This window comes from Ruditapes philippinarum, unplaced genomic scaffold (genome assembly GCF_026571515.1).
Source record: "Ruditapes philippinarum isolate M1 unplaced genomic scaffold, ASM2657151v2 ctg5868_1_1_1_1, whole genome shotgun sequence".
In the NCBI taxonomy this organism is placed as follows: domain Eukaryota; kingdom Metazoa; phylum Mollusca; class Bivalvia; order Venerida; family Veneridae; genus Ruditapes; species Ruditapes philippinarum.
The window spans coordinates 37792-60477 of record NW_026860745.1 but is presented as its reverse complement, the minus strand read 5'-3'; the positions used below and the strand labels follow the sequence as shown (position 1 = coordinate 60477).

The 22686-nt window shown below is 33.7% G+C and overlaps 1 protein-coding gene across 1 annotated transcript; it reads left to right on the top strand.

Moving 5' to 3' along the window:
- Positions 1-1741: 1741 nt before the first annotated feature.
- On the top strand, positions 1742-19866 carry LOC132713253 (uncharacterized; the record flags this gene model as incomplete). The annotated part of the gene is given in 6 exon segments (XM_060695756.1): positions 1742-1830; positions 2754-2858; positions 7422-7496; positions 9463-9513; positions 10140-10349; positions 16751-19866. Coding segments are annotated over 6 exon segments (1204 nt in total), but the record flags the coding sequence as incomplete, so codon positions are not given.
- Positions 19867-22686: the final 2820 nt, after the last annotated feature.

The following is a 22686-nucleotide window of genomic DNA, read 5'->3' as shown; positions in this document are numbered from 1 at the left end:
ATTCATATATATACAAAATATATAAACAAAACTAATGTGACAAGACAGACCAACTAAATTTATAAAAAGGAAACATCAATATATGTTCAAACCTTTCTATGTTTGCGTTTAGAAAAAGTAAAAAGTCGAGCGTTGCCCCCGCCCAGCGGTGGCTCTTGTTCAGTATCTATAACTATATTTCTACTGCGTTACTAACGCAGTAAGGGCTATTTTTGCATATTTTGTCCTCTTTTTAGTAATTAACGTGGATTGTAAGTGGCATTGATATTGTGTAAATTGCTTCCTTTTGGTTATTTCACTGAATAATACGTTTAAACACATTTTCAAAATTTTCATGAAAATTAGCATGAATCTGGAGGCGTGCCGCTTTAAATTCAACAAAATATATTTAATATCTACTTGATTAAGTTTTTCTTCCAGGTACTTTTTTTAGATTTTTATCAAGGCAAGCTATAGTAATCAATCACTGTCTGGGGTATTGCCCTCCACACTTCTGGTTTTTAAACAACTAGCCTAATTCTCTGCTAGTATCCCTGAGAGAAATTTGAACCTCTAGTTTTACACTATAAGTGTCCATAACAGAAATTTAGACCATAAGTCTTATACTCTGCTAATATCTATGATAGAAATTTAAAATTTAAACTCTTTGGTGGATTTTATACCACTAACCTTCCATTCTGCTTAGTGCTAGTGTCCTAAATATCGTAACACTCTGCTGGTTTCGTAAGTGAATTCTGAACCACTAGATTTTCACTCTGTTAGTGTCTTTCAGAGAATTCCCCTGGCAAAAAAAAAAAGAACAAAAAAAACAACAACCAAACAACCCCCCCCCCCCCCCCAAAAAAAAAACCCCCAAAAAACCACTAGCCATGCACTTAGCTAGTGCCTTTAGTGAATTTTAAACCACTAGCCTTACACTCTGCAAGTGTCCCTGAGAAAATTAAAATAACAACTCCATTTGGTAACCATACACTTTGCTCTCAGTTATTTCAATCACTGCTCTTGCACTATGCTAATGTCCCTTAGAGAATTTTAATGCCCCAACTTAAAGTATGGGGGTGGGGGCAACATATAAATTAACCATTTTCTTGCTGTCATTCTTTCCGTCCGTAGATTGACAAAAAGCGATTTTGATAAAAATTGGCACAAGTGTTAAGCATGATGAGACAGTGTGTCATGCGCAGCACCTAGACCCCCAGCGCCAAGATCCAAGGTTATACTTAGAGGTAAAAGGTCAGCAGTTAGAAAATCTCAGTCATGCATTAAGGGATTTAATAGTCAGTAAGCAGAAGTGTTTAGCATAACGAGTTTTTGTTAGCCTATCAATTTAGATAATCAATGCTCTTTATATTTGTTAACTATGTAAACACTTGAGAAATTTGTGCTTTGTCACTGTAAAATTAAGGCCTTGTAAATATTAAACTGTTTATCAAACAACCATCTTTCCTTTTACATTAAAAAATCTTCTTAAACGGTCTGTTATTGCAAAAAAGTTTATGAAATACCAACTATGCTGTCCTGTCATAACATCTTTATTTGTATGTTTTGGTGTCCTAAAATATAAAGTTGGGATATCCTGTGTCCTTCAGATACATTTCTAGTTTACTTTAAGTAACAGTTACTAAACTTGTCCTTCAGAAAATTTGTTGTTAATTTGGGCTCATGAGAGTTTCAATATTTTGCCATACAGTTTTATTTCTGGTATTCTAGAGAATCATATTGATGTATATTTCAGGTCCAGCAAGGATAGAGACTCGGAGAACAAAGATGTTCCAGCAACATTGAAACCTGTGGACCAAGGTGGAGTATCTACAAGGAAAAGAAATAACGGTAAAACAACAGTGCATAGGGATTTATTTGTTTGATTGGGTTTTATGTCACATCGACACAGTATAGGTCATATGGCGACGTTCCAGCTTTAATGGTGGAGGAAGACCTCAGGTGCCCTTCCGTTCATTCTTTTAGGCACGAACAGGCACCTGGATAGCTTACTCACATAAAGAATCCAAAGTCCATGTTGGGATTCGAACCCACAACCATGAGGGGCAAGTGGTTTGAAGTCAACGACCTTAACCACTTGGCCACCGTTGCCCCCATAGGGATTTAATTTACCATAGGTCTTTTTTGAAAATGAAAAGAAAAAAGTATAAAAGTCAAAATTTGGCAGAGAAAAGTTAATTTTTCAGTGCTGAATAAAAACAAACAAAACTATTAGGGTTGTAGACTTTGGCAATTAAAGCTGCTTGCCCTCAGATGAGCCAAAATATTTCAAGAAAATTAATCTATAGAAGACTTAATTTACACATTATTTACAATTAATGACTGATTTTGCAGTATCTATCAACTTATTTCTACCGTGTGATTATAAGTTGTTACACAGTTAGGGCTTTTTTTGCATATTTCAAGAAATTTACATAGGTTTTAATTTAAGTGCCATTTGCAATGTGTAAATTACTTTTTTGTTCACTTGACAATATTTTATGTATTAAAACATTTGAAAAATGTTCATGAAAATTAACATGAATCTGGAGGCATGCTATTTTGATCTAGAAGATATTGATTGCATAAAAGTTAATTTCAAATCATTAGGGAACACTCTGTTGTCCTTTCCTAAGTTTTAAAATTTAATTTATTGAAATGCATGCCTTTTGTTCAACAGATTTATATCATCTAAACCTCCATGCTGTTATATGTTACTGTGTGAAAAATCATACTGGCCAGATATTTCAAATGTTTATTCTTTTCAAATACAGATGACATGGAAGATACAAGTGGAGATGTAAATGACACGGATGATAAAAACGAAGAAGTTACTGACAGTGCCGAGAAAATCCATAGGGGTGGAATAAAAATGACAGGTATGTAGACAAGTGCATAAAAAGAATTAGTTCAATCTTTATCCTGCAAAGTTTTATGCCCCCGTCATGTAATGGCTGGGGCATATAGTGTTATCCTGTTCCGTCCTTCCGTCATTCTGTCATTCTGTCATCATCAGTTTCCATTCATTATCTTAGTAACGGTTGCACATATTCAACTCAAATTTGACATATGGATATGTCATGAGAAAGTTCGAATTTGGTCATGGTTCAATGATTTTTGGCAGAGTTATGCCCCTTTTACTTTGAAAATAATATGAAATTTTCAGTTTCCGTTCATTATCTTCCCAACGGTACAACACATTCAACTTAAATTTGACATATGGATATGTCATGAGAAAATACAGGTCAAGTTCGAATTTGGTCATGGTTCAATGATTTTTGGCAGAGTTATGCCCCTTTTACTTTGAAAATAATATGAAATTTTCAGTTTCCGTTCATTATCTCCCCAACGGTACAACACATTCAACTCAAATTTGACATATAAATATGTCATAAGAAAATACAGGTCAAGTTCGAATTTGGTCATGGTTCAATGTTTTTTGGCAGAGTTATGCCCCTTTTACTTTGAAAATAATATGAAATTTTCAGTTTCCGTTCATTATCTTCCCAACGGTACAACACATTCAACTTAAATTTGACATATGGATATGTCATGAGAAAATACAGGTCAAGTTCGAATTTGGTCATGGTTCAATGATTTTTGGCAGAGTTATGCCCCTTTTACTTTGAAAATAATATGAAATTTTCAGTTTCCGTTCATTATCTTCCCAACGGTACAACACATTCAACTTAAATTTGACATATGGATATGTCATGAGAAAATACAGGTCAAGTTCGAATTTGGTCATGGTTCGATGATTTTTGGCAGAGTTATGACCCTTTTACTTTGAAAATAATATGAAATTTTCAGTTTCCGTTCATTATCTCCCCAACGGTACAACACATTCAACTCAAATTTGACATATGGATATGTCATGAGAAAATACAGGTCAAGTTCGAATTTGGTCATGGTTCGATGATTTTTTGGTAGAGTTATGCCCCTTTTACTTTGAAAATAATATGAAATTTTCAGTTTCTGTTTATTATCTCCCCAACAGTACAACACATTCAACTCAAATTTGACATATGGATATGTTTTTGGAATGCCCAGGCCAAGTTCGAATTTGGTCATGGTTCAATGATATTTGGCAGAGTAATGCCCCTTTCACTTTGAAAATAATATGAAATTTACAGTTTCTGTTCATTATCTACCCAACAGCGTTACATATTCAACTCAAATTTGACATATGGGTATGTCAAAGGAATGTGCAGGTCAAGTTGGAATTTGGTCATGGTTCGATGATTTTTTGGCAGAGTTATGTCCCTTTCACTTTGAAAATAATATAGATACATCTTAGGAATAAGCAGTTTAAGTTTGAATTTGGTCGTGGTTCAATGATTTTGGACAAACTTATCTTTCTTGAATATTGGACAAATTTTGAACTTTCAGTTTCAGTTTCAGCACTCATACTTTTATGGAAATGTATGTAGCCATTATTTTGGCTACAAATATGAAATATGCTATTTTCAAAAGGTTTAGACTGAATAATTTCAGTGTTTGAACATTGTATGAAAATGGTTTGTGTTAACATTGAAAAGTTTTAAGGGCTTTGAACTTAAAATGAAAACAATAATTTGTGCAAACAAATTTGGAACTAAATATTATAACATCTGAAATTTTGGCTGCATGCGGGGGCATCCGTGGCATGATGACACATTTCTAGTTGTAAGTGACTTTCCCGGTTTGAATATTGAGCTTTCTATAGATAAAGTGACATTATGCAAATGTTTTAGCTCAACTTTTTCGAGAAAATAAATGGAGGTATTCGAAAGTGGGCCATTGTACATTTATAAAGAATAGTCAACATCCATTTGTCTGTTCTCTTTAAAGTCTAGGTGGACATTTGTACAATTGTTAAAATCTGCATAGAGATTGATGTTGATGTTTTAATAATGGAATTGTGCCCTCTTTAGGGAGGGGCTGGGGGCATAGATTTACCTTGTCAGTCCATCCTTTGTATGTTCTCGTGTTGTGTCACACATAGCTCAAAAGTATTTGACCTAGAGTCATGAAACTTTACAGGAATGTTGCTCTGCATGTGTATTCTGCACCTGCATATTTTTGTGTTTCTTAGATTTATTCAGTATTTGCAGAGTTATTGCCCTTGACTGAGTAAAAATTTGCAATTTTTAACTTGTGTCGCACTAAGCTCAAAAAGTATTTGACCTAGGGTCATGAAACTTTACATAAATATTGATAAGCATGTTTAGTTTTGCACCTGAGTATTTTTGTGTTATTCATTTAGTATTTGTAGAGTTATTGATTGTCCTTGAATTTGTAAAAATTTGCAATTTTCAACTTGTGTCGCACTTAGCTCAAAAGTATTTGACCTAGGGTCATGAAACTTTACAGGCATGTTAATCAGCATGTGAAATTGTGTATCTTGGGACCTTGGGTTTCCCTTGTGAATGTAATATGTTTTGTCAGAGTTATTGCCCTTGACTTAGTGAAAATTTGCTAATTTCAATTTTTGTAGTGCGTAGCTCAAAAAGTGTTTAACCTAGAGTCATGAAACTTAACAGGGATATTGGTCAGCATTTGTAGTTGTGAACCTTGGGTTTTGATTGTGGGTTTATCCAGTATTTCTAGAGTTATTGTCCTTGACTTATTAAAAAAACATTCCATTATGTTGTGTTATTTGTTCCTTCAGTGCTTAAGTTAGAATCAACCAATTTACAGGAATAATGATCAACATCACTGTGAAGCTATGCACCTAGGGTTTTGCATGTTGATTTTTTTCAGTTTTGTTAAGAGTTATTGTTCTGGACTTATCATCAATTTGCAATTTTCAACTTGTTCATGCATAGCATAGCACCAAAAAGTATATGACCTGTAGGCCTGAAAGTTTATAAGAATGTTGGTCAGCATGTGTACTTATGTACCTCGGTGTTTGCTTGTGGATTTATTCAGTATTTGTAAAGTTCTTGCCCTTAACTTTGTAAAAGATTTTTTTAGTTTTCAACTTGTGGCACATGTAGCCCAAAAAATATTGACCTAGAGTCATAGGATTGACTGGACACATTTCTAGTTTTTTCCTCAATTTCAATGTATACAGAAACAAAAAAGATTGCAAGTATTTGACGAACTAAATATTGGATTACAAATAGCCTTTTGTTTATAGTAACATTATGTTGCATTTGTTAAATCATGATTGATATAAAATAGCTTTGAAATATACTATGCTCATCCTTGAGTAAAATATTTTAATAACAGAAATTTATTGAAATCTTACTGAAGAAATGTTTAATTTGAATAAGAGAATGAATAAGATATGTAAAGGAAGTTGCAGGTCAAGAAAAGTTATTCTTTTCTTAAATGATACTATTTAATTATATTGGGACCTCCTATAGTGTGTAGAATTTTAAACACAAAACGTATCTACTTTGTTTGAAGTCAAAACATGTTTTTATGCCCCCACAATGTGGGAGCATATAGTGTTGCACTTGTCCGTCCGTCCGTCAGTCCGTCCGTCCGTCCGTCCGTACGTCCCGAAATCTTGTGAACGCAACTCCTCTTAAACCGGATGGCAGATTTTGCTTAAACTTACAGGGATGAACAACCTTAATGTGTAGATGGTAGTAAAGGAAGGAATTTTCGCTGTGACCAAATTTAACAGAATTATGGCCCTTTGTTGATTTTTTCACTAGATACTATGTGGAAATTTTGTGAACGCAACTCCTCTTAAACCTGTTGGCAGATTTTGCTTAAACTTACAGGGATGAACAACCTTAATGTGTGGATGGTAGTAAAGGAAGGAATTTTTGTTGTGACCAAATTTAACAGAATTATGGCCCTTTGTTGATTTTTTCATTATATACTATGTAGAAATTTTGTGAACGCAACTCCTCTTAAACCGGATGGCAGATTTTGCTTAAACTTACAGGGATGAACAACCTTAAGGTGTAGATGGTAGTAAAGGAAGGAATTTTTGCTGTGACCAAATTTTACAGAATTATGGCCCTTTGATGATTTTTTCACTATATACTTTGATGTAGAAATTTTGTGAATGCAACTCCTCTTAAATCGGATGGCAGATTTTGCTTAAACTTCCAGGGATTTACAACCTTAATGTGTAGATGGTAGTAAAGGAAGGAATTTTTGCTGCGACCAAATTTAACAGAATTATGGCCCTTTGTTGATTTTTAGTTTTCAACTTGTGGCACATGTAGTCCAAAAAATATTTGACCTAGAGTCATAAGATTGACAGAACAGTGGGGTGTGGGGGCATCCGTGTCCTATGGACACATTTCTAGTTTTATGTTACAAAGAGACTGTGTAGCATTTATCAATATATTCTGATATCAAATTTGAGCATAGTATGTCTTAAATTTTATAAAACTCTATATAAAGAAATAGCAACAACAAAAATCATGTAAAAATGTATTAGATGTAATGTTCATAATTGAAAAAAAATGTACAACTTTCTTTTCTTTTTTTTTCAGTTGTGAAAGTAGTTGTCATGACAGTAGGACTGTCTGTAATTGGCCTTGTTCTGGTTGTAGTAGTTATAAATAATGGTTAGTCTGATTAAAATTTTTTATGCTTTATTAATTCACAAGGGTACTAAAACTATTTAAAACAATAGAAACCTTTATGCTTTTTAGCTCACCTGTCACAAAGTGACAGGGTGAGCTTTTGTGATCGCTTTTCGTCCGGCGTCAGTCCGTCCGTCCGAGCCAACATTTGATTATTATGAGCTTCATTCCGTAGTTAAATAAAAAACATAAACTCATAAAATTCCGTCGTCCGTCCGACGTCCATAAACTTTTACTTTAAATGACATCTCCTCATAAACCGCTGAGCCAATTTCATCTAAACTTCACAGGAATGTTCCTTTGGTGGTCACCTTTAAAAATTGTTCAAAGAATTTAATTCCATGCAGAACTCTGGTTGCCATGGCAACCAATAGAAAAAACTTAAAATATCTTCTTTTAAAAAACCCAAAGAGGTAGAGCTTAGATATTTGGCATGAAACATCTTCTAGTGAGTGTCTATCAAGTTTGTTCAAATAAAGGCCCTGGGGTCAAAATTGGCCCCGCCCAGGGGGTCATTGTTTTTCCCTATATGCATATAGTAAAAACTTAAAAAATCTTCTTTTAAACAACCCAAAGAGCTAGAGCTAAGATACTTAGCATGTTACATCTTCTAATGGGTGTCTACCAAGTTTGTTCAAATAAAAGCCCTGGGGTCAAAATTGGCCCCGCTCCAGGGGGTCATTGATTTTCCCTATATGCATATAGTAAAAACTTATAAAATCTTTTTTTAAAGAACCAAAAGAGCTAGAGCTAAGATATTTAGCATGAAACATCTTCTAATGAGTGTCTATCAAGTTTGTTCAAATAAAAGCCCTGGGGTCAAAATTGGCCCCGCCCCGGGGGTCATTGATTTTCCCTATATGCATATAGTAAAAACTTATAAAATCTTCTTTTAAAGAACCCAAAGAGCTAGAGCTAAGATATTTAGCATGAAACATGTTCTAATGGGTGTCTACCAAATTTGTTCAAATAAGAGCCCTGGGGTCAAAATTGGCCCTGCCCCGGGGGTCATTGATTTTATTTATGTGTATAGCAAAAAATTAAAAAATCTTCTTTGAAAAAACCCAAATAGCTAGAGTTAAGATATTAAGCATGAAACATCTTCCAGTTAGTGTCTTCAAAGTTTGTTCAAATAAAAGCCCTAGGGTCAAAATTGGCCCTGCCCGGGGGGACATTGATTTTCCTTATATGTGTATAGCAAAAACTGAAAAATCTTCTTTAAAAAAAACCAAATAGCTAGAGTTTAGATATCAAGCATCAAACATCTTCTAGTGAGTGTCTTCAAAGTTTGTTAAAAAAAAAAACCCTGGGGGCAAAACTGGCCCCGCCCTAGGGGTGTCATTGCTTTGAACTATATGTGTATAGTTAAAACTTAAAAAATAATTTTTTAAAAAACTCAACGAGCTAGACCTTAGATGTTAACCATGAAACATCTTGTAATGGGTGTCTACCAAGTTTGTTCAAATAAAAGCTCTGGGGTTTAAACTGGCCCCACTCTGGGGGCCTATATACAGGTGAGCGACTTCAGGACCATCATGGCCCTCTTGTTTAATTGATAGAAGTAAAAAAACTGTATAAGTTCAATAGAAACAGGGGCACAAGGTGAGTTCATAGTAAATGTTAGATGGTCAATTATCAGTATAATAGTCAATTTCGGTTTTCAAGAACTGTCAAGAGTTCTTTTCAAATTTGCTGTGTAGTACCCATGTGTGTTAGTTATAATTAGTGTCACATTAATTCCCTCATAGTAATTGCAGGGGCCTCTTTTGCCAAATGGTGAAGGTCAACAACTTCAGATCACTTGCATCTCATGGCTGTGTGTTTGAATCTTGTTAGGGACATAAGGTTAACTAACAGAAGATCAGTGGTCCTACTCAGATGGTTGCAAGTGCCTGAAATAAAAATAATAAAAAATGATTTTTTAGTTTCAAATAAAATAACTTTTCAGCACCAACTGAGGATTGCAGGTCAAGAAAGAAGAAGAATTGTTTATTAGCAGGTAACTTTCATCTCTTAAATTTTCACTTTTAATTACAACTTTAGATCACAATTGGAATAAAAATGATATAAAGAATGACCACTTTCTATCTCAATGGAGCCGTTTGCCTTAAACCATTATGTTTATCATGTTATATTTATACAAACACTGATTGGTACTTAAAAAACTTGACAAACCTTGTTTTGAATCATGATCTTAAGCTATTTACCAAGACTCATTACTCTTGCATGAAATTTAGCTGAATTGTTCCCCTTTAATAATGTATTAACTTGAATCCTCATATATACCAAGGTCATAATTGTTATTCAATGTCTAAAACAAATGCACCCTTTCTTAACTGATTTTTAAATAAACATGATTTATGTTAAATCCCATTGTGAAAGATATTTTGTTTGCATAACATAACAATAATTTATTGACTGTCATCTTTTATATAACACTACATATACATTGAAAACAAATGAATAAAACGCTATTCATAGTGACAAGTGTACTGTCTTATGAATTGTACTTGCAATTATACAAAAAGTTTTTGTAAAATATTGAAGATACAGGAGTTGTATCATAGAAATTTGAAAATACTACCAGATAGAATAGTAAACTTAGTAATCATGTTGATTCTGCAGGAGAGAAGAACGAGTTGGACGAAGCAGGTGGTGAAAAGTTGAAAAAGCCCCATGATAACACATTAACGCAACTAATATTACACAGTTTAAATGATCAAATGAAATTTGTTGGGGCACTAATGAGGAATGGTCTTATAGAGGGCACAGTGTTCAGGGTCGGTTCTTGCTATGTGATGACAGCCTATCACGTTATTCAGCCAATAATATGGGGTAAGAATTTACGTCATTTTCAGTTGATTTATCTTATTGAGTTCAAAACAATTTTTAATGGGCCCCAAATGGGGAGCCATATAGTTTTTGTAGAGTCCCTCCTTCGGTCCATGTACCCACAGGACCAATCGGGACCGTGGGCCATCTAACTAAACAGAACAAAAGAGAATAGAGTTGATTCTATAACAATAGTGTAGGAACCATTGGCTGTCTATTAAACAAAGGAATAGGCCACTAATTCTATTTCGGTTGATAGTCCGTCCTGCTGTCTTTTCATCCGAATGTTATCCAGTGCATATTTTATTCATTTATGGATGGCTTTTAAAATAATTTTCTATATAGGTGTAGCACATTTGGGCAATGTGTCCTTTGCAACATATAGGTCTAAAGCTAAAAGGTAAAGATCATATTCTTACTTCAATGGGAATATGTCAATGTGACGTAAAACCCAATCAAACAAAAACAAACAAAAATCAATAGAAATATTAGTAAAAATGCACTGATATTCATGTCCGATCAACAATACTTTCATTGATGAATGGGTTTAGAAATTATTATGCATAAATGTGTTGGACATACTGGCAGTGTGTTGCAAGCATTAACCAGGTCCCTACCTCAAACAACTAGGTCACACCTATAGATATGAATTTTTGTAAAAGTACCTGATGTTTGTGTCTGATAAAAAATTCTGTCATTTCAGAATGGATATTAAAATAACTATGCATAAATTTGTCTAACATTATGACAACATACCTCAAGCATGAATCAGATTCCTACCTCAAAGGTCAAGGTCACGCTTGTATTCCAGTCGTGACAAGAATTTTTTCATTAAATGAATGTTAATCAACTATGTTGTCAATATTTTACAGCTCTTTGTATTGTACTACCTTAATTTTTCTCATATTTATCTGCCAATTTGAATAAAAAACAAAATAAACACAACAAAATGGGATGATCAATTACAGCCAACATTTTGTATGGTATAACAGTATAGTACAGTGTCATTCTACGACATGTACTTCTGTTATTATACCCCCACAAACAAAGTTTGGGGTATATGAGTTGGCTTGTTGGTCAGTCGGTCAGTCCGTCTACTTCATGGTTTCAAACTTGGTATATAGAAACCTCGTGTATAAACTCCAGTTGGTACCGTATAAGTACTATTTTCTGCGGGAACTTTATTTCTGCTGTTTATGCGGTTCATATTGACACCGCAGATTTAAAAACCGCAGAAAATTAAGCTCTGTATGTATATGTCGGAATATGTTAACTACCGTTATTGTATAATTACATTACCATGTACCATTATCAGCTTTAGTAGATGGGAATTTTTCTTATGTATCTGTCGTGAATAAAATATTAGAAACTAGAAATGTGTCCATAGGACACGGGTGCCCTTACCGCACCACTGTTCTGTCAATCTTATGACTCTAGGTCAAATATTTTTTTGAAAAATAAAAATCTTTTACTAATTAAAGGGCAAGAACTTTACAAATACTGAATAAATCCACAAGCAAACCCCAAGGTGCATAAGTACACATGCTGACAAACATTCTTGTAAACTTTCAGGCCTACAAGTGAAATACTTTTTGAGCTATGCATGAACAAGTTGAAAATTGCAAATTTATACTACTTTAAGTCAAGGGCAATAACTCTAACAGAACTGAAAAAAATCCACATGCAAAGTCCCGGGTTCATAGCTTCACACTCATGTGAATCAATATTCCTGTAATTTAGTGATGTTGATCATTATTATGCCCCCCTTCGAAGAAGAGGGGGTATATTGTTTTGCTAATGTCGGTCTGTCTGTCTGTCGGTCCGTCCGTCGGTCTGTCTGTCGGTAGACCACATGGTTTCCGCTAATTATCTTGAAAAGTATTTATCACAAAGTCTTCATATTTTACATAGTGATTGGCCATAACTAGTAGATGACCCCTATTGATTTTGGGGTCACTAGGTCAAAGGTCAAGGTCACAGGGACCTTAAATGTCAAAATGGTTTCCGCTGATTATCTTAAAAAGTATGTATAACAAAGTCTTCATATTTCACACAGTGATTGGTCATCACTAGTAGATGACCCCTATTGATTTTGGGGTCACTAGGTCAAAGGTCAAGGTCACAGGGACCTTAATTGTCAAAATGGTTTCCGCTGATTATCTTGAAAAGTATGTATCACAAAAGTCTTCATATTTCACACAGTGATTGGTCATAACTATTAGATGACCCCTATTGATTTTGGGGTCACTAGGTCAAAGGTCATGGTCACAGGGGCTTTAAATGTCAAAATGGTTTCCGCTGATTATCTTGAAAAGTATTCATCACAAAGTCGTCATATTTCACATAGTGATTAGTCATAACTAGTAGATGACCCCTATTGATTTTGGTGTCACTAGGTCAAAGGTCAAGGTCACAGGGGCCTTAAATGTCAAAATGGTTTCCGCTGATTATCTTGAAAAGTATGTATCACAAAGTCTTCATATTTCACATAGTGATTGGTCATAACTAGTAGATGACCCCTATTGATTTTGGGGTCACTAGGTCAAAGGTCAAGGTCACAGGGACCTTAAAATGTGAAAATAATTTCTGCTGATTATCTTAAAAAGAATTCATCACAAAGTCTTCATATTTCACATAGTGATTGGTCATAACTAGTAGATGACTCCTATTGATTTTGGGGTCACTAGGTCAAAGGTCAAGGTCACAGGGGCCTTAAATTCAAAATGGTTTCCGCTGATTATCTTGAAAAGTATGTATCACAAAGTTTTCATATTTCACATAGTGATTGGTCATCACTAGTAGATGACCCCTATTGATTTTGGGGTCACTAGGTCAAAGGTCAAGGTCACAGGGACCTTAAAATGTGAAAATGGTTTCCGCTGATTATCTTGAAAAGTATTCATCACAAAGTCTTCATATTTTACATAGTGATTGGTCATCACTAGTAGATGACCCCTATTGATTTTGGGGTCACTAGGTCAAAGGTCAAGGTCACAGGGGCCTTAAATGTCAAAAGGGTTTCCGCTGATTATCTTGTAAAGAATTCATCACAAACTCTTCATATTTCACCTAGTAATTGGTCATAAGTATTAGATGACCTCTATTGATTTAGGGGTCATTAGGTCAAAGGTCAATGTCACATGGGCCTTAAATGTCAAAATGGTTTCCGTTGATTTTTCCATAATTGAACACTTCCATGTACCCATTTTTGGCAAGTTTCTTTAATAAAATTACCAATTATGTGAGTCAATGGCTAGAAAGGGGGGTATATGTGTCGTTCGACATTCTTGTTCCTGTAAAGTTGGTTGATTCTAACTAAAGCACTCAAGGAACAAATAACAACATAATGAAACATTTTTAACAAGTCAAGGGCAATAACTCTACAAATACTTGATAAATCCACAAGCGAAACCCCAGGTGCAAAACTAAATATGCTGAGCAACCTTCCCCTAAGGTTTAATGACTCTATGTCAAATCCTTTTTGAGTTACATGCGACACAAGTTGAAAAATGCAAAATTTTACTAAGTCAAGGGCAATAACTCTAAAAATACTAAATAAATCCAGAAGAAAATACCCAGGTGCACAACTACACATGCTGATCAACCTTCCTGTAAAGTTTCAAGGCTCTAGGTCAAATCCTTTTTGAGTTTCATGCGACACAAGTTGAAAATTGCAAAATTTTACTAAGTCAAGGGCAATCACTCTAAAAATGCAAAAAAATATCCAGACGAAAATACCCAGGTGCACAACTACACATGCTGATCAACATTTCTGTAAAGTTTCATGACTCTAGGTCAAATCCTTTTTGAGTTACATGCGACACAAGTTGAAAAATGCAAAATTTTACTAAGTCAAGGGCAATAACTCTAAAAATACTAAATAAATCCAGACGAAAATACCGAGGTGCACAACTACACATGCTGATCAACCTTCCTGTAAAGTTTCAAGGCTCTAGGTCAAATCCTTTTTGAGTTTCATGCGACACAAGTTGAAAATTGCAAAATTTTACTAAGTCAAGGGCAATCACTCTAAAAATGCAAAAAAATATCCAGACGAAAATACCCAGGTGCACAACTACACATGCTGATCAACATTTCTGTAAAGTTTCATGACTCTAGGTCAAATACTTTTTGAGTTACATGCGACACCAGTTGAAAATTGCAAAATTTTACTAAGTCAAGGGCAATAACTCTAAAAATGCAAAAAAATATCCAGACGAAAATACCCAGGTGCACAACTACACATGCTGATCAGCATTTCTGTAAAATTTCATGACTCTAGGTCAAATACTTTTTGAGTTAAATGCGACACAAGTTGAAAATTGCAAAATTTTACTAAGTCAAGGGCAATAACTCTTAAAATAGTAAAAATATCCAGCTAAAAATACCCAAGTGCACAACTACACATGCTGATCAACATTTCTGTAAAGTTTCATGACTCTAGGTCAAATACGTTTTGAGTGACATGTGACACAAGTCGAAAATTGCAAAATTTTACTAAGTCAAGGGCAATGACTCTAAAAATACTAAATAAATCCAGACAAAAATACCCAGGTGCACAACTACACATGCTGATCAACCTTCCTGTAAAGTTTCAAAGCTCTAGGTCAAATCCTTTTTGAGTTTCATGCGACACAAGTTGAAAATTGCAAAATTTTACTAAGTCAAGGGCAATAACTCTAAAAATGCAAAAAAATATCCAGACGAAAATACCCAGGTGCACAACTACACATGCTGATCAACATTTCTGTAAAGTTTCATGACTCTAGGTCAAATACTTTTTGAGTTACATGCGACACAAGATGAAAATTGCAAAATTTTACTTAGTCAAGGGCAATAACTCTAAAAATAGTAAAAATATCCAGATGAAAATACCCAGGTGCACAACTACACATGCTGATCAGCATTACTGTAAAGTTTCATGACTCTAGGTCAAATACGTTTTGAGTGACATGTGACACAAGTTGAAAATTGCAAAATTTTACTAAATCAAGGGCAATAACTCTAAAAATGCTAAAAATATCCAGACGAAAATACCCAGGTGCACAACTACACATGCTGATTAACATTCCTGTAAAGTTTCATGACTCTAGGTCAAATACTTTTTGAGTCACCTGCGACACAAAAGTGAACGGACAGACGGAAGGAAGGACGGACAAGGGTAAATCTAAATGCCAGTCACTAAAGTGGGGGCATAAAAATGTTACTTTGCTTGTTCTCTTTGCTTAAATAAATATTATGTTTGTATGATTTCGCTCACTCTTAGCTAGATTTTTTTTTTTGTAAAATGAAACTATTTTAGTTTGACGGGTGCAATAAACATACCCTTTTGTATTTGTACAATATCTTGTGTCCACATTCGATTTTGCCATTGTTTATTATTCACACTTCATATTTATACACATACAGTATTACAATTGTTATCATCGCACGTTTATTAACATGTATATGCCGATACATGATAATTACGACGAAACACATAATCAGTCGTCTGCATGTTAACCAAAAGTAATGCACATGTTATCTCAACAAATCTTAAAATTTTTTGTTTGTGTAGGTTAATTTTGAAAAGAAGTATCTTAATGAAAATGCAGAATTAAAAAGCATCAAGGCGAGAATGATGACACCGCAGAAATAAGATACACAAAAAATTAAAACCCCTTATTTTAATAAAAATCGCAGAATATTTAAAGCCCGCAGAAATAAGTACTTATACGGTATTGCATTTGGACCCCCTAGGATTAAGGTCAAAGTCACATTTACTAAAAATAGAAAAATGGTTTCTGAACAATAACTAGAGTTAGACATAATAGAAATGAGATATTGTTGTTATAGCATTTTGACCCTAGGGATCAAGGTCACACTTACTTAAAATAGAAAAATGGTTTTCAGGACAATAACTTGAGTAAGGAATAAGATATTGTAATCAAACTTGGTGTATAGCAAGCCTATATGAAGTACTTGATTTGTTTCGCATTTGGACCCCCTGGGATCAAGGTTGAGGTTACTGTTTCTAAAAATAAAAAAATGGTTTCCGAAACATTAACTACAGTTAGGAATGAGAAATTGTAATCAAACTTGGTGTATAGCAAGCTTATGTGAAGATCCTGGTTGGGATTGCAATTAATTGAAATCATTCTTTGTGTACAGTTGATACTTCATTTACTATAGGTTGGGTTCCAATTTTTCTTTGGATTAACTATTTTTCAAAAAGTCAAAGTTGCTGGTGGGGATATTAATCACCTTCACTGAAGGTGATAGGTCTAGTTGAATATACCAGCATAGGCTAGTCAAAGGATTTCTCAGGACTGTGTAAGCAGGTTGATTAAGAAAACAGTGCAATGCATGCAAATGATATTTTGCATTTAACTGTTGTTCATTGATTATTGTTATTTATTTTTCAGATGATCAACTTAATAAAATGGTTCCTGAACGTCTCTTTTCTAAAAACATTTTTGTGAACTTCAATGCAGCTGTGGGAGACTGTCCACGCATACGCCCACATATAAAGAAAATTTGCTACATCAATACAGAGCTAGATGTTGCAATTTTAAAGTTATCCACTATGAGTGGTGTACCAGCAAAAATGCTTCTGTGGAAGGGAAACAGTAATCTTAACATGGAAAAAGTATCAGTTATTGGGTATGGTCATCCAAAGGAGCCACTAGCGAAGCATTTTGAACCACCATGTGTTGTTATCAAGAGAGGGGGCAGTGAAGTTCAGGCTGCTCTAGAATATTACCACCGGGAAAAAGAGAACTTTAAACTGGCTTTAGGTAACAACACTGAAGTAATAGATAAAGGTTATGGTGGCATTGATAATGCTAATAAAATCTTTTTTCATGGTTTCTTGGAACACGGAGCATCAGGCTCGCCTCTGTTGGTCTGTAATGATCCAAGATCTGTTTACGTTGTCGGGATGTTGACCAATGGACTTCCAGAGTTCTTCTTTCACCTTCCAGCTGGCAAGAAAGGAGACTTTCCACCTGAGCATAGGTTTCATAGTGGTAGTCGAATGCAACTGATATATGAAGATTTAATAGAAGTGGATCGGAATCTTGCTGAAGATTTATTTTGAAGATTTTAAATGAAGAAAGTCAGAAATTACATAAGCGGAAAAAAATTCAGTTTGAAGGGGAGTTAGGAAAAGTGGCAGTTAGTAAAAAAAGCTATATTATCTTAACTACAAGCATGTTCAGAAATGTACCATACAGGGATATAATATACAGGGATAAAATTGTACCATACACGAATAAAGGCCTGTCATGACTCATCCGGTCTTGTGATACCAGCTGTACATGTGAAACTGAACATTTCTCTTTCTGAAATCTCAGTATGTTTCATGATGCTGTATTTGTTGTTTGTTTTAGTTAAAAAAAAAACTAACCATGATACAAATAGTATTGTTAGATATATATATTATATGAGATTTATTTTTATTTTCACTACACTGCATTAGTATGTCAAATAATTGTTTTGGATTTAATGATATGCACCTTTTTAAGTTTTGAATAACTGCTTTTTACTAAACATGTACAAATTTTAATTGTTTGGGGAAAAAAATTAAAGAAAAGGCTCTTCTGTTCTCCTTTAAGTAGTTCATTGTAAAAAAGTAAATATATGCTATTGAAAATTTAAATCTTAAGATATTTAAGCAAAATACAATGTACATTATGTAATTTATATTCTCAAAAGTTCAGGTACATGCAATAGACAGGTTTTGGTGTGTTCATTTTATGAATGAATCTCAATGTCTTTTTAAATCATTATACAGTGACAATGGTGAAATGTATGCTTTATGGTTTCTTGGTTTCTTTTAAGTTACTTCCATGACATTTTGGTCAAGTCATCACCTTAGTGCAATAACTGGTTAACTGGTATTAAAATTAGAAGGACATAACCTGTTCATGCACTAAGGTGACAAAAATGTATATTATATTTTTAGCTCACCTGTCACAAAGTGACAGGGTGAGCTTTTGTGATCGCTTTTCGTCCGGCGTCCGGCCGTCCGTTCGTCGTCCGTCCGTAAACTTTTGCTTTAAATGACATCTCCTCATAAACCACTGAGCCAATTTCATCCAAACTTCACAGGAATGTTCCTTTGGTGGTCACCTTTAAAAATTGTTCAAAGAATTTAATTCCATGCAGAACTCTGGTTGCCATGGCAACCGAAAGAAAAATCTTTAAATATCTTCTTTTAAACAACCCTAAGAGCTAGAGCTTAGATATTTGGCATGAAACATCTTCTAATGAGTGTCTACCAAGTTTGTTCAAATAAAAGCCCTGGGGTCAAAATTGGCCCGCCCCAGGGGGTCATAGATTTTCCCTATATGCATATAGTAAAAACTTAAAAAATCTTCTTTTAAAGAACCTAAAGAGCTAGAGCTAAGATATTTGGCATGAAACTACTTCTAGTGAGGGTCTACCAAGTTTGTTCAAATAAAAGCCCTGGGGTCAAAATTGGTCCCGCCCTGGGGGGTCATTGATTTTCCCTATATGCATATAGTAAAAACTTAAAAAATCTTCTTTTAAAGAACTGTAAGAGCTAGAGCTTAGATATTTGGCATGAAACATCTTCTAGTGAATGTCTACCAAGTTTGTTCAAATACAAACCCTGGGGTCAAAATTGGGCCAGCCCTAGGGGGTCATAGATTTTCCTATATGCATATAGTAAAAACTTAAAAAATCTTTTAAAGAACCCAAAGAGCTAGAGCTAAGATATTTGGCATGAAACATCTTCTAGTGAATGTCTACCAAGTTTGTTCAAATAAAAACCCAGGGGTCAAAATTGGCCCCGCCCCAGGGGGTCATTGATTTTCCCTATATGCATATAGTAAAAACTTAAAAAATCTTCTTTTAAAGAACCCAAAGAGCTAGAGCTAAGATATTTATCATGAAACATCTTCTAATGAGTGTCTACCAAGTTTGTTCAAATAAAAGCCCTGGGGTCAAAATTGGCCCTGCCCCAGGGGGTCATAGATTTTCCCTATATGCATATAGTAAAAACTTAAAAAATCTTCTTTTAAAGAACCCAAAGAGCTAGAGCTAAGATATTTGGCATGAAACATCTTCTAGTGAGTGTCTACCAAGTTTGTTCAAATAAAAGCCCTGGGGTCAAAATTGGCCTCGCCCCGGGGGGTCATTGATTTTCCCTATATGCATATAGTAAAAACTTAAAAAATCTTCTTTTAAAGAACCTTAAGAGCTAGAGCTTAGATATTTGGCATGAAACATCTTCTAGTGAATGTCTATCAAGTTTGTTGAAATAAAAGCCCTTGGGTCAAAATTGGCCCCGCCCCAGGGGGTCATTGATTTTCCCTATATGCATATAGTAAAAACTTAAAAAATCTTCTTTTAAAGAACCCAAAGAGCTAGAGCTAAGATATTTAGCATGAAACATGTTCTAATGGGTGTCTACCAAGTATGTTCAAATAAGAGCCCTGGGGTCAAAACTGGCCCGCCCCGGGGGTCATTGATTTTCCTTATATGTGTATAGCAAAAACTTAAAAATCTTCTTTTAAAAAACCCAAATAGGGGGGCTGGGCTATATACAGGTGAGCGACCTCAGGGCCATCATGGCCCTCTTGTTTCTGAGTTATTTCCCTTGAATACACCAAATACGTAAGATATATAAAATGATGGAAAATTGATATGGAAAAGTTTTTTTTATGAAAATTTCCCGGTGAACGTTATATAACAGAAACCCATTATAACGCATAATTGAGACCTTGGACCCTAACATGAGCTTTATTATATGAATGGGGTTGCAAAGTATTCTATATCTAGTCATATAATTGCATAATAAAAGTTTATTTTGTTTGTTTTTGAACCTATATTCAAGAATTTGTGGGGGGTTTATATAAAATTTCGATCTGAAACAGCTTTGGGGTAAAAAAAAATTTTCATAGAATTGCTAGACTACAGTTAATACATAATGTGATACTTTTAATAAAGTATATATTTTTGTATGTGAGTTAAACTTTTACCATACTTAATCTCTTAAACAGACTTCTCCCTGTTTCAGTATGGACCAAACAGTCATTTTAAGGGAAAATTTTAATTTGTACATGTATAAGTATGTGGTTATAAGTGATAAAAATTTTTTTTTACTGTAGGTGTATATACATGATAGAGAATTGATCACATGACAAAAAGAACCGTCAAAACTATACCTTAGTAGCATTTTTTCAAATATCTGTTCCCTGATGAAGGCTATTGAATAGCTGAAACATAGGTCTTTAATAAAATTATAGAAACCTGTTGTTTCACTTTCCTTATTCTTTTTATTATGATAGAGAATTGTATATTAGAAATTTACTATAATGTTAACACTCAGTTTTTTGTTGATATTGCATTAATAATGATATCTTTACTCTGTGATTAATGAAATATGAATTGTGATTTTTTTTTGATTGTTAAAATGTGATAACTATTCTCTTAATTCAACGGTAAGTGCTAGCAAATAGATTGTGATAGATTAATTTCTGTTTGTTAAATTTCAAATTTCTTTTTTAGATAACTTAAAAATTTGATTTTTTTAGTTGTTTATTTATGTTACATTGTTTATGGCTATACGAATGATTTCAAAGCATTTATAAGAAAAGGTTGAATTGGTGGACAAGTTTGTTTTATATCATTGTGACCAATATGATGTGTATAATCACTATTAATATGTGTGTGAAAAGTATATTTTGTACTTTTGAAAAATATATAACAGTAAGGTGTGTATATATGTTGTGTGTTGTTATATTAAGAGAAATCCTAGACTTTATTTTATAATTGAGCCCTATATGTTACACATTGTGACTTAATACAACTGAGGTGGAGTACAGGGATACATTCTATGCCATGATAATGTATATATTTACAATTGTATGTCATTGTTATAATTAAGTTTTCCAATTTATATGAAGTTTCACCACTTTACAGTTTGTTAAATGCTGGAAAAATTAGAATCCACCTGCTCATTGTCATTGCCAAATGAGTCAACCTAAAAACAGCTTGTCTCCAGATTCAAGTCAGTTTTTATACCAATTTGGAAATAGTATATTATGGGTCTGAAATATTGAAAAAGTGAGAAAAGCTAAATTTTGCCTAAAAAAGCAATACTTCACATGATTTTTGAACTTTGTTCAATCTGATCTGATCTTTTCATTCATCTGGAGGTATGCAGATTTAAGAGTAGTGATTCCCAACTTGAAGTTGTGATGTAATAATTTTGAGTCAAGTCTTGTAATAATTCAATTTAGAGTAAACTGCTAATTATGCTTTGATTTTTTTTTCATATTTACTTTAATGATATTTCATAGCTGATTTAAAAATACATCATTTATCCATACACTTTTTTTTTATATGATATACAAAAATGTTTCTGCAGCATCAATTCAGGATCCATTCTCTTTAACTGGTAAACATCATTTTCATAAAGAATTATATTTGAAAAAAAAACAAAAAAAATTAACATCATCTCCACATTCCTTTTCTCACTTTTTATTAATGTTATTTATTATTTGAATATATTATGTAGATCTACTGCTTATGGTAATTATGATATTTTATTATGCATTATAATACTTTATAAGTGGATTGGTCTACAATGCATACATTTTCCTTAAGTATTTTAACTGTGGATTAATTCAATAGAAATTAATTATTTGGATATTGTTATGAATTATAACTTAGAAAATGTGTTGATAATAATCTAAGTGATTTAGTAGGAAAATTAAAAAAATTAAGAATAATATTTTGCTCTTACACAATTTATTATCTGCTATATAAATTTATGTAATATCAGATCATGTATGTGACACTTGCCAAAAACAGCCATTTATATTTCTTTTGTTGATTGTTATGTCCTGCTGGGCACTCTCCCAGTGGTCCTGTGTTGCTGGGACATGTTGGGGGTTGATGATTTTGTTTTTTCATATACTATGTCTGATACTACACATTATCATTGTAATTATTTAATGTTTTACAAACCTTCCATTTTAGATCAATTCACTTTTAAGTATTTGTTTTAACTCTGCTTGTGTAAATATATGTTTAATGCTTTATTTCAAACCAGTTAAAGGAACTTCACTGAGGTTTATAAGCCTAAAAACATAACATTTTAATTTTTCACATAGATAAACATGAGCACTTGAAACAGAAATACTAATAAAATATAGAAGAAATACATTGAAAATCATGTTTGTGCTATTCTCAGTCCGATTTGAGTGAAAAGCGTTTAAACGCTTTTCAATATTGGGTGATTTTTCACTATCATAATAATCATTCTGTAAAAACGAAACAAGCTACTGATCTGAAATTTTGCACATAAGTTATTAGGATAGATCTACAT